General features: G+C 37.1%; 1 protein-coding gene and 1 non-coding gene across 6 annotated transcripts in view; one reads left to right on the top strand and one right to left on the bottom strand.

Moving 5' to 3' along the window:
- CSNK1G1 (casein kinase 1 gamma 1) overlaps positions 1 to 19,531 on the top strand; it is a 102,127-nt gene that overhangs the window by 11,964 nt on the left and 70,632 nt on the right. For all 5 annotated transcript variants that reach the window (XM_044918447.1, XM_044918448.1, XM_021693779.1 and 2 more), the window contains exons 2-3: positions 12,424 to 12,464; positions 17,972 to 18,041. In XM_044918447.1, coding sequence (XP_044774382.1) covers positions 12,424 to 12,464; positions 17,972 to 18,041 — 111 coding nt within the window. The remainder of the gene's footprint in view (positions 1 to 12,423; positions 12,465 to 17,971; positions 18,042 to 19,531) is intronic.
- LOC123325788 lies at positions 1,523 to 1,626 on the bottom strand. The gene has a single exon (XR_006540642.1). It is a non-coding gene; the product is annotated as a U6 spliceosomal RNA (small nuclear RNA).

Raw genomic sequence — 19,531 nt, 5'->3', positions numbered from 1 at the left:
TTATATATATTGGGCAGGAAATTTATACATCAATGATAGAAGTACAATTTTCTACAGATACTCTAAAATATCTATATTTTCAGAATATTCAATTATTTTTTTCACAAAAATTTATGTAGAGTATATCAAGGTAAATTAGAACTATAAATTACATTGGCTGAAATTTTTAGCTATGTTATAGTAAAGCTGCATATGGTATCATTTTTCTTAACAAGTTCTAGCTCTCTGGAACAAAGCTGAAGACTAGCAAACAAATCAAAAGAACAATAAAAATTTTTAAATGTCTTAGCAGCCAAAATAGGTATCTTAGGATCTATATACCCTAAAGTATCTGTATTTTAGAACTACAGTCTTTTCCTTAAAGCTTCTGTCTTCATATTTATGTGCATTTCTTTTTTTTTTTTTTTTTTTTAAGATTCCATTTATTTATTCATGAGAGATAGGGAGAGAGAGAGGCAGAGGGAGAAGCAGGCTCCCCGCTAAGCAGGGAGCCCGACGCGGGACTCGATCCCAGGACCACGGGATCATGACCTGAGCCGAAAGCAGACACTTAACCATCTGAGCCACCCAGGCGCCCCTTTATATGCATTTCTAACAAGCTTATTTTCTTAGTGTCCTGTAGAGTAGGAACACAAGAGAAGGTACATATATCAGGAAGTAATCACTAGCTGACTGATAACAAGGGAGGGGACAGAGTATACAAAACAGAGCAGTCTAGGCAGAATAACCTTATGTACTTCATTAACCTTTAAGGGTGTCACTCTAGTGACGTAATATAACTCTTATTTATCTTGACCAGATTCATAAAAAAAAAAAATCAGATATTCTGTCTTTAAAAAAATTTTTTAGGGGCGCCTTGGTGGTTCAGTTGGTTAAGCATCTGACTCTTGGTTTTGGCTCAGGTCATAATTTCATGGGTTGTGAGATCGAGCCCCATTTTGGGCTCTGTGCTCACTGGGGAGTCTGCTTGAGAATCTCTCTCCTCCCTCTGCTTCTCTCCCCACTTACGTACTTTCTCTCTCTAAGATAAATCTTTTTTTTTTTTTTTTTTATTTATTTGACAGAGAGAGAGAGAGCGAGAGCAGGAACACAAGCAGGGGGAGTGGGAGAGGGAGAAGCAGGCTTCCCGCTGAGCAGGGAACCGGATGTGGGGCTCGATCCCAGGACCCTGGGATCATGACCTGAGCCGAAGGCAGACGCTTAACGACTGAGCCACCCAGGTGCCCCTCTCTAAGATAAATCTTGAAAAATTATTTTAATTGAGGTATAATTGGCATATAACGTTAGTTTCAGGTGTACAACATAATGATTTGATATTTTTGTATATACTGCAGAATGATCATCACAGTAAGTCCAGTTAACATCTCTCATCCTACATAGTTACAAATTTTTTTTTCCTATGATGAGAACTTTTAAGATTTACTTTCTGAACAACTTATAAATATGCAATACAGTATTATTTACTGTAGTCACCACGCTATACATTACATTCCTGTTACTTATTTTATAATTGGAAATTTGTAAAAATATGGAGCACTTCACAGATTTGTATGTCATCCTTACACAGGAATTATGCTTATCTATGTATTGTTCCCATTCTGGTATATGTGCTGCCAAAATGAGCACCAAATACTCTTTATGAAGCCTAAAACTTCAAAAACATTTTCATTTTAAGTGATTTTACTTTTTAACTTTTATTGAAGGAGTGTCACTAATCTGGAAAATTCATTTATATAAGAGTTCCCTAGTTAGAGTTTAAGGGATACTAACACTTTTTTTTTTTAAGATTTTATTTATTTATTTGACAGAGAGAGATACAGAGAGAGACGGAACACAAGCAGTGGGAGTGGGAGAGGGAGAAGCAGGCTTCCTGTGGAGCACGGAGCCCAATGCGGGGCTCGATTCCAGGACCCTGGTCATGACCTGAGCCAAAGGCAGGCGCTTAACAACTGAGCCACCCAGGTGCCCCGATACTAATACCTTTTTTTATAAAAGATTTTATTTGTTTATTAGAGTGTGTGTGTGATCAGGGGGAAGGTCAGAAGGCGAGGGAGAGGCAGAATCTCAAGCAGACTCCGCACTGAGTGTGGAGCCTGATGTGGGGCTGGATCTCTTGACCCTGAGATCATGACCTGAGCTGAAATCAAGAGTCAGACACTTAACCAACTGAGCCACCCAGGCACCCCCAATACTTCTCTAATTAAAAGAAATAATATGCTTCTAGGAATGGGTCATGAGAGAAGAGGTCCAAATTATTATTAAAAATATCTATGTTTAATCTGAAAATGAAGTTAAGAAAACAGTTCTATTTACAGTACTATCAAAAGAATAAATTTAACAAAATGAGTATAGAATTTATACTCTGAAAACTATAAAATGTTGAAAGAAATTAAAGAAGCCCAAAATACATGGAACGACATTCATATTCAGGGATCAAACTTAATATTCTTAAGATGGTAGTACTCCCCAAATTGATCTCCAGTTCAACACAATTCCAGTCAGAGTTCTAGCGGCTTTTTTGTAGAAATTGACAGGCTAATCCTGAAATTCATATGGAGTTGCAAGGTATGCAGAAGAGCCAAAGCGGTATTGAAAAACAAGAACAAAGTTAAATGACTCACATTTTTTTTATTTCAAAACTTAATACAAAGCAATAGTGATCTAATGCCAGTGGTACTGGCATTAGAATAGACGTAATAGGTCAATGGAACAGAATTGAGAATCAGATATGAATCTGGGAGTCCATTGCTTTTCAACCAGTATGCCAAGACCATTCGATGGGGGAAAGTATAATTTTTTCAACAAGCAGGGGGAGCAGCAGAGGGAGAGAGAAGCAGGCTCTCCGCTGAGCAGGGACCCCGATGCAGAGCTCGATCCCAGGACCCTGGGATCACGACCCAAGCTGAAGGCAGACACTTAACTGACTGAGCCACCCACGTGCCCCTATACCACATCTTTATCTATTCATCAATGGACACTTGGGCTGTTTACATAATTTGACTATTGTTGATAATGCTGTATAAACATCAGGGCACGTGTATCTCTTTGAATTAGTATTTTTGGATAAGTAGCTAGTGGTGTGAGTGCTGGATCCTAGCGTAGTTTTATTTTTAACTTTTTGAGGAAACTCCAGGGAAAACTCTCTTTTCCAGGGTGGCTGCACCAGTTTGCATTCCCACCAACAGTGCAAAAGGGTTCTCCTTCACATCATTGACAACACCTGTTGTTTCCTGTGTTAATTGATTTTAGCCTTTCTGACAGGTGTGAGGTTGTATCTCATTATAGTTTTGATTTGTATTTCCCTGATTATGAGTGATGTGGAGCATCTTTTCATGTATTGTTTGGCCATCTGGATGTCTTCTTTGGAGAAATGTCCATTTCTTCTGCCCATTTTTTAATTGGATTATTCATTTTTTGGGTGTTGAGATTGAGAAGTTCTTTATATAGATTTTGGAGTGTGGAGTGTGAAATAAATACAGGAGACTCTCAAGCAGACTCCGCACTGAGTGTGGAGCCTGATGTGGGGCCGGATCTCTTGACCCTGAGATCATGACCTGAGCTGAAATCAAGAGTCAGACACTTAACCAACTTTAAAGCTACCCCTTTATCAGATATGCTATTTCTTCTTCTCCCATTCCATAGGCTGCCTTTTAGTGTTGTTGTTTCCTTCACTGTGCAGAAGCAATTTACTTTGATGAAGCCCTAATAGTTTATTTTTGCTTTTGTTTCTCTTGCCTCTAGAGACATCTAGAAAGAAGTTGCTATGGCTGATGTCAAAGAGGTTATTGCCTGTGTTCTCTAGGATTTTTATGGTTTCAAGTCTCACATTAAGTCTTTAATCCATTTTGAATTGATTTTTGTGTATGGTGTAAGAAAGTGGTCCAGTTTCATTCTTTTGCATGTTGCTGTCTGAATTTCCCAACACCATTTGTTGAAGAGACTGTGTTTTTCCCATTGGATATTCTCCCTGGCTTTGTCAAAGATTAATTGACTATATAGTTGTGGTTTCATTTCTGGGTTCTCTATTCTGTTTCTTTGATCTATGTGTCTATTTTTGCCTTGGTACCATACTGTTTTGATTACTACATCTTTGTAATATAATCTGAAGTCTGGAATTGTGATGCCTCCAGCTTTTCTTTTCTTTCTTTCTTTCTTTCTTTTTTTTTTGATTTGGCTATTTGTGATCTTTTGTGGTTCCATATAAATTTTAGGATTGTTTCTTCTAGCTCTGTGAAAAATGCTGTTGGTATTTTGATAGGGATTTCCTTAAAGGTGTAGATTGCTTTGAGTAGTATAGACATTTTGACAATATTTGTTCTTCCAATCCGTGAGCATGGAACTTTTTTCCATTTCTTTGAGTTATCTTCAGTTTCTTTCATCTGTGTCTTACAGTTTTCAGAGTACAGGTCTTTCACCTCTTTGGTTAGGTTTATTTCTAAAGGTATCTTGTTGTTTTGGTTGAATTCATGACCCCAAGATCAAGACTCACATGCTCCACCACTTGAGCGAGCCAGGTGTCTCTGGAAGGTTTTTATTGATGGCTTTTATTTTTTTGACTATGACCCACACTAAAAAAATAAATTATATTGTGATCCAATGCTACACAATTTAATACGTATGTATATCTGCAGCAAACATTTCATGAAATAATACCCTTGCCAAGTGTGGTGTACTGTATTTTTTAATTTTACACTGTTTTCCTTTAAAGAACATGTTGGTCATGACCTCCTGTATTTATTTCACACTCCACTAATGGATCATGTCCTGCAGTTGAGAAAACATTTTAATATTGTCTAAAATAGACATCTTTAAAATAAATGAAATAGACATGTTTTGCATATTAATAGTAAACATGCTCTATGTTGTCACAAGTGTTAAGCAAGATGTAATAAGTTTTTTTTATAATATACTACTGATATTGATAAGTAAGTCCTTCAAAAAATTTAGCACACGGAGAAATTGTATTCTTTTTTTTTTTTTTTAAGATTTTATTTATTTATTTGACAGAGACACAGCGAGAGAGGGAACACAAGCAAAGGGAGTGGGAGAGGGAGAAGCAGGCTTCCTGCCGAGCAGGGAGCCTGATGCGGGGCTCGATCCCAGGACCCTGGGACCATGACCTGAGCCGAAGGCAGACGCTTAACGACTGAACCACCCAGGAGCCCCGAGAAGTCTTTTTCTTGCTGTTAACTGCTAACCATTTGGGAAATATTTTTGCACATTATACTAATATACTAGTAGAATTAAGTTAGTAATAGTGAAAAAGACTTGTGGCTTTTTTCTTTCAAGTTATGGTGCCATTTTGTTATCTTCTTACCCCTAATCATACTGCCTGCTTAAAAAGATGTTCTCTGGGTGGTGAAGGCATTAGGCCAGTCTGTCCTCTTTCCCCTAAATAGGCATGGTAACCAATCTGAGTTACATAAAAGTGGTTTCTTGTTTTAACACAAAGTACCTCAAGTTCATTTGGCTGTATTTTTTTTTTTTACAAGTGCTAGGTAGTAATTTATAAATGTACTACTTTCACTTTAGGGCAAGAAAATGTGACAGCTGGAGATCTAACTAAACTGAGAACCTGAGGCTGTAGGTTCCTTTATCAGTGTGACTCGGAGAACTGAGACCTGCTGGTTCTTTGAAATAATGCTGTGTCTGATGAAGCTTACGGTAAATGTTGTCTCTGTAGGTGACTTACTGCAATAGGAAGTCTTCATGCAGTGGGTTTATGGGCAGCCTCACATCCAGGACTGCTGCTTCAAAAGGGCTGAGTTTAGATGTAGAGCTCCAGAAACTTCTATGTAATGCAGTTTCATTTCCATTAACAGTAAAAGAACTCATAGCCAGGAAGTGAGCGTGGGAAGCACTGTGGATTTTGTGCAACAGATACTAAAAGCTTTGAGTGCTTGGGATTATGCCATCTCATCGATGGTATTTTGCTGTCCATTAAACTGCCTGCCTTTCTCAGTAATTGGTATGTTTTAAATATATATACTTAATAAATACATTTCAGCTGAAGTAGTCATTCATTTTAAACGGGAAGGATTTTAACCCTCTATTTTTGTAATTCTTCCAGAGCAAAATTTTTGAGTAAGTATATCACTGAGGAGGATAGTGGCTGCGTGATTGTCTAGCTTTCCACATGGCTGCATTTTGTGTTGGTCTGTTCAGTCTTAATGATGCCCTCTGGCAGAGGAATTCATTTGAGTGATGCATAGCTCAAGAGAATTATCCAGTCACCTCCATTGCCTCTTAGGAATAAGGATAATTGCTTTGTAAGAGGGTGACATGTGTTCAGTTCTCTTGGTGCCCCCAGAGAAAGTAAGCAAACACAAGCCAGCATTTTGTGATGTAACAGCTATCACATTTCTTGTTAACATAGGCTGTCTCATTCATTATGTTTCTGTGATTTTATTTTTTTATGTAGGTATGAAAGTTGAAGCTGAGAGACATTTTGTAATTGTCTTTTACTTTAGGTTTAGTGGGAACTTGGAAGGAGGCATCATCATGGTAGAGTGTAAGAGTGCTTCCTCTCTTGGTTCTCTTTCTGTTGTCCACTAGTGGAGACATCATTTTTGACCCTTCTCTTCTTATCCCTCATCTTTTCATATAATCCAAAGGTTACTAGTTTTTTTCTTTGAAATACCTTGATTATAAATCGTATTTTTTAAGTCGTTTTTTGCCAGGAAATATTGGTTCATACCCTGCAATAATAAAAGAGGTAGATAAAAATTAGGTTTATCTAGCACCTTGCAGTTTACAAAGTACTTTCACATATTCTAACTCATGTAATGCTCATAATCACACTGTGTGTGGTAGATGTTATTTTTTAAATGTTTTGCTATCAAAGCTTCCCCTTCATCTTCTTTCTAGGTATTCTCCTCTCTTTTATTTTCTACTTTGGGGCCAGATTAATAATTAGTATTTCACCATTATACTTTTTCTCTTAGCACAAGACCTTTGTTGGTTTCACAGCAAGCTGAATAAGGAAGTCAAAACTCCTGATTTGCATTTAGGATTATCCATATCTGATTGTAAACTAGGCTTCTTTTTTTATTATCCTAGAACTTTCTCAGAAGAACCTTCTCTGTATGTTAATTTGGTTCACTGCAGCTAGTATCTGTTACCTATTAAATATCAAATACTATGTTGCTTAGGGATAAGAAGATGAGTTGAACATTCTTTTTGATCTTTAAAGTCATAAAACTGCAAAGAACCAAAAAAAAAAAAGTGGGAGAGAAGAGGAAAACAGGTGAGAAATGTTAATAAAATTTTGGAAGCTAGAAAGCCGATAGTTCAGTGGCAACTGACTTAGTTCAGAGAAAGCTGATGATTGAAAGGTTAGGCCAGTTTGTAATATAAAATACACCAGTTAAGCTCAAGAATTGGAGACACTAGGAACTCAGAAAGTAAGGATGCAGAAGGAGTAAAAACAGAGAACTTAGTGGCAAGTCTATATATGAAGCAGTTGGATGGCTAAATCACCTCTCTCCCTGGCATCACCTGGCTCACAAGAGATGGAAGGTTCACCCTGTAGAAAGTGAAATACATTGTGAAAACTGGGCTGCCCAGCTGAACATAGGGAAAATGTGAAAAAGCTTCCTCACTGATTGGTGAGAACCTCCCCCCCTCCGGACTCTGGAAGAAGCACATCTATAAGTGCCTGGGATTCCCTTAAACTCTTGCATTTTTTTTTCTTCAAATGAAATCTCTGCAATTTCTGTAATAACTTTTGCTTAACTATAAAAAAGATTTTCCCCAAATCTTCAAAGAAAAGTGAAGATCTAGGAAAAGTGTGTCTTAGTTGTGTAGCTTATGCCCTGACATATCTCCACATACGCGTGGTTGTGAATACCTTAGAGTAAGAAGCTGGCGTTCAGGGTTATTCACCTGTCCCTATTGGATCTTTCTGGCTTTACTTCTCACCATTTCTCTCCATATACTTTGTGTTCCATTCATATTGATCTACCCACAGTATATCAGATTCTGCACATTTTGTATCATGTTTTCACTTCACTATTCAAATTAGTATTTTATTATATATGATGAAATACCCTTTATTGTCTCCTCTCTTTGCTCTTCAAGGCTCACCTCAAATGCCACTTGTGGCGAAATGCTTTACCCTCCCTCATCCAAGCTCCTGTATTAACCTGTTCATATTTCTCTTTTAACTCATCACATTATGTGATTAATAATTGAGCCTGTGCAAGGCCCTGTGTGAGGAGCTAGAATACAGTCTCTGCAGGGTGAGAACTGAGTGTTAGATGTCTGATATTGCATAGGCTGGGTATTAAATGTTCAAATGCTTTCCCCTACCTTTGGTCTCTTATTTTTCTTTCCTTCTTTTTAAAAAAGATTTATTTACTTTAGAGAGAGAGAGAGCACGGAGGGGAGGGGCAGAAGGAGCAGACTCCGTGCTAAGCACAGAGCCCGTTGCAGGGCTCGATCTCACAACCCTGAGATCACCATCTGAACTGAAACCAAGAGTCAGAGGCTTAACCAGCTCTTTTGCCCAGGCACCCCTGGTCTCTTATTTTTCTAGTTCATCATTTATGCTTCCTCACAAATGGTTATTCAAAATCACAGATCTGATCATGTCACTACCCTACAAAAACTTTTTGTTTTAAACTTGAAGATGGCATTAAGGATTTTTCTTATGTGGCCCTAGCCTTACTTTTCTAGTCTCTTTTGCTACCCTAACCACTCTTTGCCTATTCCTGCTCCATCCTGATCCTCATGATGCAACTTACAGTTCATCTACTCCCAGACCACCTATCATTGTTAGACTATACCATATACTTTGTCGATTTTTTTGTTTTTTCAGTTTCTTTGCCTTGGGATGCCTTTTCCCCTTCTTCATCTATTAAAATTCAACTCATTTTTTTTTTTTTTTTTTTAAAGATTTTATTTATTTATTTGAGAGAGAGAGTGAGAGAGAGAAAGAGCACAAGAGGGGGGAGCGGGAGAGGGAGAAGCAGACTCCCTGGCGAGCAGGGAGCCCGATGCGGGACTCGATCCCGGGACTCCAGGATCATGACCTGAGCCGAAGGCAGTCGCTTAACCAACTGAGCCACCCAGGTGCCCTCAACTCATTTTTTAAGACGCTAGCCAGGAAGTAGATGGGGGGAAGAAAGAAAGAAAAGAATTTCTTCCCTGAGAATTGCCTTCTCTCTTTTCACAGTCCATTAAACTGCCTTTCTCAGTTATTGGTATGTTTTAAATATATATACTTAATAAATACACAGATCAGAATCTAGGTTTATTACTCTTACACTTACACCACCACTTTATTTTACTTAAATGTTGTATCTGTTGAAGATCTGTTACGTTAAGCATGTACTTTAAAGGTTAAGTTAATTCTTTGACAGTAAAGGCATGTTATACTTTAAATGAGTAAGGGGTGAATTTTGGTGCCTCTACCCCCCGTAGGAATTCTTACTGTTAAAAAAACTGGCTGGGCAGGGGGTGGGCGGGTTGTGTCCAATTCATAAAGACTCCTACTAAACATGTTTACAATTTTAAACTTGACCATTTTCCTCTAAGTGATACTAAGTTCTTAGGGTCAGCCTTGTGCCAAAATTGGTTTTGGGTCACAATAATAGTGCTTACACTGTGCCAGGAAGGGCTGTCCTGAAAAATCTTAGGCAGTATTGTATCTGGTGTGGGATAAGTCTGTAGCCAAGTTGGAGGTGTTTTTTTTTTTTTTTTTTTTAAAGATTTTTTTTTTGAGAGCGAGCGTGCGCAAGCATGAGCAGGGGGAGGAGCAGAGGGAATGGGAGAAGCAGACTCCGTACTGAGCATAGAGCCCAACATGGGCTCAATCCCAGGACCCTGGGATCATGACCTGAGCTGAAGGCAGAGTCTTAACACACTGAGCCACCCAGGTGCCGCCCGTTTTTGGAGAAAATAAAATTTAATTTTATACATGCAAGGAATCCACACAAATATGAGATGCCCTGCCAAATTGGAGTTTTAATCTGCCTCTGTTGTCTGTTTCTACTTCAACTATCCTTTCCAAGTTATTAGTATCTTTCACACAATCTCATCAAATATATTTTTAAAAATATATTTTTAAAAAACCTCTCAGTTTTTGGTGAGAGGATTAATCAGAAACAAATTAACTTTTAGAAGCTTAATGCAGTTAAATATAGAGAAAAAATATCTGTTTTCTACTTTTCTTCTTTAAAAAAGTTGTTCATCTTAAAATGGTTTCTTAGGTATTTCTCTGGCAATCTGTGAGTCCTCTTTATTATGTTATTTGCAGACAAAAGTTCCTAAATTAGTGTACTCTTTGACACATAAAGATGCTTGGCAACCTGATAGCAGTATTAAAAATATAATAGTATGGTTTGCAAAGGGCCATCTGTTGTCTAGATCCTGGTTAAAATAGGAACTTATATTGCAAGCAGCATGTTGTTCATTATAAAAACAAACTATAATATATAAAAATCAGAAAATACTAAGAAACAGTCATTTTAATACCTTAATAGACATCTTTCTATGTCCTTTTCCGTGCATATATATTCAACTATGTACATATATGTGTGTGTATGTATAAATACAACATTTATTTCTATGTATTATTATTATTTTTAAAGATTTTATTTATTTATTTGACAGAGAGACACAGCGAGAGAGGGAACACAAGCAGGGGGAGTGGGAGAGGGAGAAGCAGGCTTCCCGCCGAGCAGGGAGCCCGATGCGGGGCTCGATCCCAGGACCCTGGGACCATGACCCGAGCCAAAGGCAGACGGCCAATGGCCAACGACTAACCCAGGCGCCCCTCTATGTATTATTTAAAAAATAATTATACGGGAGCCTGGGTGGCTCAGTTGTTAAGCGTCTGCCTTCGGCTCAGGTCATGATTTCAGGGTCCTGGGATTGAGCCCCACATCGGGCTCCTTGCTCAGCGGGAGGCCTGCTTCTCCCTCTCCCGCTCGCCCTGCTTATGTTCCTGCTCTTGCTGTGTCTCTCTTTGTCAAATTAAAAAAAAAAAGTCTTAAAAAAAAAGTAATTATACTATATGTGCCAGTTACTTTTCATCAATCAGGTTTGGGGTGTCTTTGAGATGTACAGAACTTGGTCTTAAGCACCGTAGGACATTGAGAGAACAGTTAGATAAAATTCCTACCCTCAAGATATTTATAATCTAGGGCACCTGGGTGGCTCAGTCGTTAAGCGTCTGCCTTCGGCTCAGGTCATAATCCCAGGGTCCTGGGATCAAGTCCCACATCGGGCTCCCTGCTCGGCAGGAAGCCTGCTTCTCCCTCTCCCATTCCCCTTGCTTGTGTTCCTGCTCTTGCTATCTCTCTGTCAAATAAATAAAGTCTTTAAAAAAAATATTTATAATCTAGCTGATTAAGATAGGACGGATAGGGCGCCTGGGTGGCTCAGTTGTTTAAGCGACTGCCTTCGGCTCAGGTCATGATCCTGGAGTCCCTGGATCGAGTCCCGCATCGGGCTCCCTGCTCGGCAGGGAGTCTGCTTCTCCCTCTGACCCTCACCCCTCTCATGTGCTCTCTCTCATTCTCTCTCAAATAAATAAATAAAATCTTAAAAAAAAAAAAAAAGATAGGACGGATATATAAGAAGTAATGTGAAGTCCAATGCCATAACTAAACACTCAGGAGGAATTAGAATTAGCCTTCAAGAATCAGTAGAGATGGGCAGGTGAGGGTACCCAGCATGGGGTGTGGGCTTACCAAGTGGTTAATTGCTGCTTTCATCCTCGTCCTCACTCCAGGCACTTACTTTAGATGTCTAGGAGAATATTGATTCCATTTATACAGGTAGAGAAGTTGAGAGGAAAAAATCGTTAATGTTGCAGGAAGAACTTTGAGACGTCTAAGTGTTGTCCAGGTGAAGAGCTGTTTTCTTATAAAGAGCTAGAGTTCTGGTGAAGAATCACAACAGCTTTGAGAATCATCTACTTAGATGAGTCTTCCAAAAGGACGATAGGGCAGTAATTGGTTTTATTTCACACTATCCTTTTTGCCAAGTTGACACTAAATACCGTGACAAATAATATATAATCCCCATTTGTTAGTGAGTTTAAAAAATTGAGGGTTTGTGTTTATTGTGCCAAGAGTTAAAATTTGTGTCTTTGACATTCTGGCATTTCTTGGTTTGCTTCATAGTTTAATAGTTGGGAAATAATAAACAAGAAAATGCGTGTGAGAGAGAAAAGAGATTTGTTTTCTTTTTTTAAGTTCTCACGTCTGACTTAAATTTCCAAATTCTCAAGTGGTTTCTATTCTTGTCTTACTGGGTCTCATTATCTCTGTTTAGCTTTTCACTTATAAATCATGTTTCATATATGTGAATAGCGTTGGGAATGTGACCTTTCTCATGACCCTGTAAGCTAAGATTTTGCTTTGCATTTCCCAAAATAAATGTCACTAAAACATATACATTCTGCTTTTCCCCTAGGTAAAAATCTCTACACCAATGAATATGTAGCTATCAAACTGGTGAGTAGAATTTATATTTGTGGTAATTATGTTTTGGTGCTCTCATCCCTCACATATCTTTTTACAAGAAATAGTTGTAAGCATTCACAAAAATACTAATTTTTTTTTCCCTTTGCATATGATCCCACATAGTCACTTTCCTTCAACCATATATGTAGTGTTACAGTGATGAATCATTGTACACTGTGTAATGCTATATAGTTAGATGATGCTAACTATAGTTTCAGCAACAATGAATCAAAAAATAGTTATTAAAAAATAACTGGAAGAAAAACAATTGCTAGAAGACTTGTAATTTCTGTGAAGTTTGTACCTTTCACAGTGCTATTTTAAAAGATAAAACCATTGGAAATTTTATCATTTTCTTTTGCTTGACTATAATCCATTTTTTAAATGTAAGGTATTTATTAATATACTTAGTAGTAGAGAACCAAATCTGATCATCAAATCATTGCCTTAAAGAGCTGTCAAATGTGAAACTCTTGTGGTCAGATTTGAAACAAGAAGTTGGCTTGGTTTTGTCAATACTAATCTTATGAATAACTTACATGGTCATTAAAGATAGCATCCTGTTAAAATAATGCAATATATGTTAAGAAAAAAAAAAGAAGAAGAAGAAGGTAGCGGGAGGGGAAGAATGAAGCGGGGGAAATCGGAGGGGTAGACGAACCATGAGAGACGATGGACTCTGAAAAACAAACAGGGTTCTAGAGGGGAGGGGGTGGGAGGATGGGTTAGCCTGGTGATGGGTATTAAAGAGGGCACGTTCTGCATGGAGCACTGGGTGTTATGCACAAACAATGAATCATGGAACACTTCATCTAAAACTAATGATGTAATGTATGGGGATTAACATAAGAATAAAAAAATAAAAAAGAAAATTAAAAAAAAAGATAGCATCCTGTTAAAAAAAATATGTTATTTTTGAGGAAGAGTAATTTTAGAAGAAAATTTTGTATCTTATATTTAAGGTCAATACAAAATCATTTCTAGTCATATGAAATATGTCATATGACTAGTTTCTATGATACTGTGTAAATGTTTGTCTTCCTAGTAAGTCTCCCAGGATTTGCAGGCAGTTTGGGGTTTTATTAGTTGGAAGACAGAGGAGTTAATGATTGAAGGAAGTATTTTGTGATAATTGTGATAATGCTGTTCTTTTTTAATGAATTGCACTTACCACATCCACACCTGCTCTGTGTGTGGATTGAAATTGTCAGTTTATAGAAAGAAAAGTCAGAGTTGTCTTGTGAAGACAACTATCAGACAGTTATCAGATTGGTTTCTCTACAAAGACATGGATAGGAAGCCGGGCTTAGAGCAGGCAGCTGCTAGGGAACCAAGTGTTTTGTTTGTTGACTTGGAACTCCTGTTGGAGAAATGGGAGCAGGAAGACAGGTAATGCATGTAACAATGCAGGCCAAACATTTTCTCAGATTGAATATCAAAGGATTAACCGTATTTTTTATTTATAGGAATTTGGTTCTGTAAAAATGTTCCCTAGTTCATCTGCTTTTTTACTTTTTCTGTTTTACTGCTTCAGTAAGTTGGACTAGTAACAGGAAGGAGTAGCTCCTGAAACACTTTAAAATACTGTCTCAATACTGTATCTTTGTTACTGTACTTTTGTTTATCAAGACTTCTCTTGAGGCTTTTTGTTAGGGACAGTCTTTCCTATCTAGATTTCTTCTTCCAAGTTCATACTAGTTAACCTTGTTAGATAAGCTAATAACATATTGTTCACATGATGGATCTCTGCATTTCACTTACAGTTTATTAAACTTTATTCTACTTTGTATGGCCAAGAGTGAAAGCTAAAAATAGACTTCATGTCATCCAGTATCTCAGGAGCTTGTCTTTCAAAGAAATCTTAAGTAAAGGCTTGTCTGTGGGCCTCTTCTCTTGCTGTTGGGCTGTGTTCTCCATGGGAGTTAGGAGGGCAGTAATTGAGCTCTTTTCATTGTAACAGTAAAATTTGCCTTAAGCATTATAGTCCTACAAGGTAGCCATCTGCTGTCAGTTTAGGATTTCAGACAAATGTGTGTTCCAGAATAACTGATTCTGGCAAATAGCCAGCCCTCTGTGGAAATGTGATCAGCATCTGGCACAGAAATATAAGGAAGCCCTACTGGTACTGTTTTCCTTCTACTTTGTTTGGATCTTCATTGTGGGCTTTTGTTTCTTAGATTTCTAGGAACCTTTTTAAAAAATCATATACAACATAAAATAGTTTAATGAGCCCTTCCTTTACCCCATCACCAAGATTTCTCAGGTTCTTTTTAACAGAAGTTTTCTAACAATTGTTAAAAAAAAAAAAAAATCTCTCCATGCTGCTAATCTTGCTGTCTTCCACAAGACATAGACTCAGTGTTTATAATGTACTTTGTTTATAGTGCTTCCAGAAGAGTGCCTTGAAGCTCTAATTGTCTGAGCAGGCTTCAACTATATGCTAAAGGGGTTGGCCTAAAGGGTGTAAGTCCTTTCATCTGTGATAAAAATCTCCTCATGTCTGAATATATGTGACCTCTGTGCCCACTTTCAGCCTTGTAACTCTCAAGAGTTTTTGCTTTTTTCTTAATCTGCTAGCTTAGTTACCCAACATCAGATTGAGTATTTCCTATCAAGGTGTCCACTGTGAAGTTCTAGAGTATTATGTTTGAAGAAGAATCTGTGGCTTTTTCATCATTGCTCCTTGTGGTTTGTCAGAATCCAAAGACTTTCTCCAGAAAAAAAAACCTCCAGAAAGATAAATCTCTGGTTCCATATTAATTTGTTGTCCTGTTTCTGTTTGGATCCTTGTGAATTATTAGGGATTTTTCTGAAGGACAAATTCCATAATTGGCTGCTTTAATGGTGCTACAGTGGAAGATCTAAAGCCAAATGGAGACTCTCAGGAGTGATCCTTCTCTATTTAAAGACATAAATTAATAAAGAAGTGACTTTACAGTATAATTAGTCTTATGTACTTTTTCTTTTGACTACAAGAATCTTGAGAGGCTTGAAGTTCAACTCTGATGATTGCTGATTTTATAATCAAAGAAGGATATGAGTTCTTTCATGGAGCTCATTAAGGATGTGAACTAGCTCAGCCTGCCTGAATTGATTTAGATAAAACCTCCTAGCAGCAAAGGGATAGACTGGATAACTTCAAGGAAACTTCTGAATTCTGTGATTTCTGGATTCTATATCTTAAGAAAAATATAGAAAACAAGTGGGTTCACGGATTATCAAGGGAAACTGTGGAATCTCCTTCTTTTGAGCCTATCTTTATAAAAGGACAAGTAACCATTCACTGGAGAAAGGACAGCTTTTTACAGAAATGTTGTTAGGAAAACCAGATATCCATGTGCATTGAAGTTGAACCCTTACTTTACATCATACATAAAAAATTAACTCAAAATGGATCAAAGACCTAAATGTAAGAGCCAAAACTATAAATCTCTTAGAAGAAAACTTAGGGGAAAAGCTTCACGACATTGGATTTGGCAGTGATTTTTTAGATATGACACAAAAAGCGCAAGCAAGAAAAGAGATTAATTGGACTTCATAAAAATTAAAAACTTTTGTATATCAAAGGACTCTGAATACAGTGAAAAGACAACCCATGGAATGGGAGAGAAAATTTAAAAATCATGTATCTGATAAAGAATTGTATCTAGAATTTTCCATTTTAACCCATTTTTAAGTGTGCTGCTCTTTGGCATTAAATACATTCACATTGTTGTGCAACCATTGCCACCATCCTTCTCCAGAACTTTTTCATCTTCCTCAACTGAAATTCTGTTCCCATTAAACACTGACTCTCCATCTCCTCCCTCACAGCCACTGGCAACCACCATTTAACTTTCTGTCTCTGTAAATTGGACTACTCTAGGTACCTCATATCAGTGAATCATGCAGTATTTGACCCTTTGTGTCTGGCTTAGTTTGCTTAGCATAGTGTCTTCAAGGTTCATCCACATTGTAGTGTGTGTCCAAATGTCTTTCATTTTCATGGCTGAATAACATTTGTGTGTGTGTGTGTGTGTATGTGTAGCAAAATATAATCACATTTTATTTGTTCATTTGTTGATAGATACTTGGGTCCCTTCCCCCATTTGATTATTGTAAATAATGCTGCTATGAACATGGGCATATGAATATCAGTTTGAGTCCCTGCTTTCAGTTTTTTAGGCATATACCCAGAAGTGGAATTGCTGGATCACATGGTAATTCTATGTTTAATTTTTTTAGAAACTTCCAAACTGTTTTCCATAATAGCTGTACCATTTCACATCCCCACCAGCAATGCACATCCTCATGAACACTTATTTTCTATGGTTTTGATAATAGCTATCCTAATGGGTACATAGATCTACTTTCCAGGGTAATGTTTGATTTTTCTTGTTAACTAGCTGCCCAGTATACTGTCAGTTCAGAATAATTAACCAGCCAGTTCTTAAAGTTCGATGTAGAGCAAAATGTGGTAGTTTGGCTGTTTTATCTCCAGGGTCTTTAAAAAACACTATTTTTGCAAACTTGAACATCATATTGATTAAAGGTACATATTTTATTTTTTTAAGATACATATTTTAATTGCATTTACAATCTTTAATTTTCTTAAGTGTAAAAATAAATATGCATATAATGTTCCTCCAGGATTATTCATAATAACGAAAACTGAAAACAGCCAAAACGTCCGAAAATTATGGTATATGTATACACACACACAGGGGAATACTACAGCTATTAAAATTTATATAAAGCTTTATGGGACACCTGGCTGGCTCAGTCGGTAGAGCATATGACTCTTGATCTCAAGGTCGTGAGTCCAGGCCCCATGTTCGGCATGGAGCCTCCTTAAAAAAAAAAAAAAAATTATATAAAGCTATTTACTGCCATGGGAAGATGTCATCATTATGTTGTTGAATTTAAAGACACAGAAGAAAAATATGGTATGATCTCATTTATTTTAAATATATTTTCAAGTCTATATTATATCTAAATATATGTATAAATATTTGGAAGGACAGTCACCAAAATGTTAATAGTGCTTTTCTTTAAAATGATAGGATCCCAGATTATTTTTAGTCTCTTCCTAATTTTTGTATATTTGAAATTTTTTTCAGAGCATATATCATTTTTCTAAAAATAATACTGTTTATCACCCCAAATTCATAATAAAACAGGCAGGGAATACATGCTGGTCTTTCATTAAAAGGTTTCACATCTGGTTTCCTAGGAGAATACATTTCAGGAGAATACTTCATGGTGAGGGAGCTATCCTTGAATGATGGCTCATACAGAGTATTTGTACTTAAATATCCGTGGAAGGGATTGTATATACTTCAGCTTCATCTTCCCCTAGCTGTGTTTTCAAAGAGAAATTGTGGTAAGAAAATGCTATCATATATGGATATCATCTCTAAAATATTAAGTGGTCTTAGCCCTGGTTTACTCTGAAAACCTAGGAGTGGAAAAATTTTATTTGTCTACATCTGATCACAATTTCTCTTCTTGGGTTTCAGGAACCAATAAAATCACGTGCTCCACAGCTTCATTTAGAGTACAGGTTTTATAAACAGCTCGGCAGTGCAGGTAAGTCAAGTCTGTTTTCTTCATGTGCTTAGTTAGCATATAGCTTAGCTGAAAGCCCAAAAGTATGCAAATTTTCTTGTCTAGTTGACCTTTTTTATTTTTTTTTTTTTTTTACCAGACCATGTATCTCCCCTGCTTGCTGGATAGGTAAATAAACATGGTCAACTAAAGCTACTTGTTCTCTGGTTCCTGGAGGGACAGTTGATTGGGGATCTGTGAGGTGCCATGTGATGTGCCATGCCCACAAATCAGCCTTTTGAATGCTTTTACCCACCTGAAATACACATTGTATGGGGTATCGCTTTTTGGTAGTTTCCTTCTCTTTTCATTCATTTCTTTATACCAAAAGAAAGGAGGAGGATTTGGTAATTTGCAAGCAATATCTTATCATATTGAGACTTTATATCCGTTTTAAAGACATACTAAAATACACGTTCCAAAATATCATAAAACTGTCATTTTATCCATTATTCTCTTAATTTGGAAGACCTATCTTATGTTATTGTAATAACCTATGACCTTTGAGGATTTTTTAATTAAATTTATAATTTTTTAAAACATGCCTATTTTTTTTTTTACCTAAAAGCTCTAATTTCTGAAATATCTTACCGGCTTCCAGAAAAATATCTTGACTATGCAAATGTTACCAACCCTAAGGAGGTTGTACCTATAGGATACCTCTTGCTAAAGACAAAATTGTTCAGCACTAGTTTCATTGTTAGACATTAGTCAACATTCCTCTGCTTTATGCTTTCTTCAGTGTGACAGTTTTATGTGAATGACTGAAACATGTTTTTATTTCAAGAACCACTATTGGAGGTACTATTGAAGGAATTTGAGTTTCACTTCCTAGAATACATAGAATTCTATAAGAGCCACACAGTGTTATTCAAGTGGTCTTATATCCCGACTGTGGCAGTAATCAGCCATAGCCATAACCTAGCAAGGCCAAGATAGGCATCTGTCTTTCATTGAACCTAAATGGGTTCTTGCTCACAATATGTGAGTTCAGCATATGTGTGTTCATTGATTATATCCTTAAATATGGAATGTTCCAGGCACAGGTTTTAAAATTGGCATAGGATTTAAGATAGGATTTAAGATTGAACCTGAGTTCACAGGACATTTGTGTAACTTGAGTCTTGTCTTCCCAGAACTAAACTTTTGAAGTTGGCTGTTATGTTGTTCCTGTTTTTATAAATTTCAGGGTGACAATTATCACAGCTCATTTATAATAAATATATTTATACATGTTTCACAAATCTAAGGCTCAGGTAAAACATGCTAGATCCAGCCCAACTTAGAAGTTTGAGGGGGCCTGAGTAAGGTGACCAGGCCAGTCTGCAGGATTTCTTCTGTAAGCCCTTCCCAGTAGACCCATCCGATCAGGCCGATCTTCCCTTTTTGATATGTAGCCAAAAATTTCATGAACCTATTATGTAGGAATAGCATCTGGGCTCTTCCGGAATACAGGAGAATATTGAAGATTC

Source organism: Neomonachus schauinslandi, chromosome 9 (genome assembly GCF_002201575.2).
Source record: "Neomonachus schauinslandi chromosome 9, ASM220157v2, whole genome shotgun sequence".
Lineage (NCBI taxonomy): Eukaryota > Metazoa > Chordata > Mammalia > Carnivora > Phocidae > Neomonachus > Neomonachus schauinslandi.
This window is presented reverse-complemented; position numbering and strand designations above follow the sequence as displayed.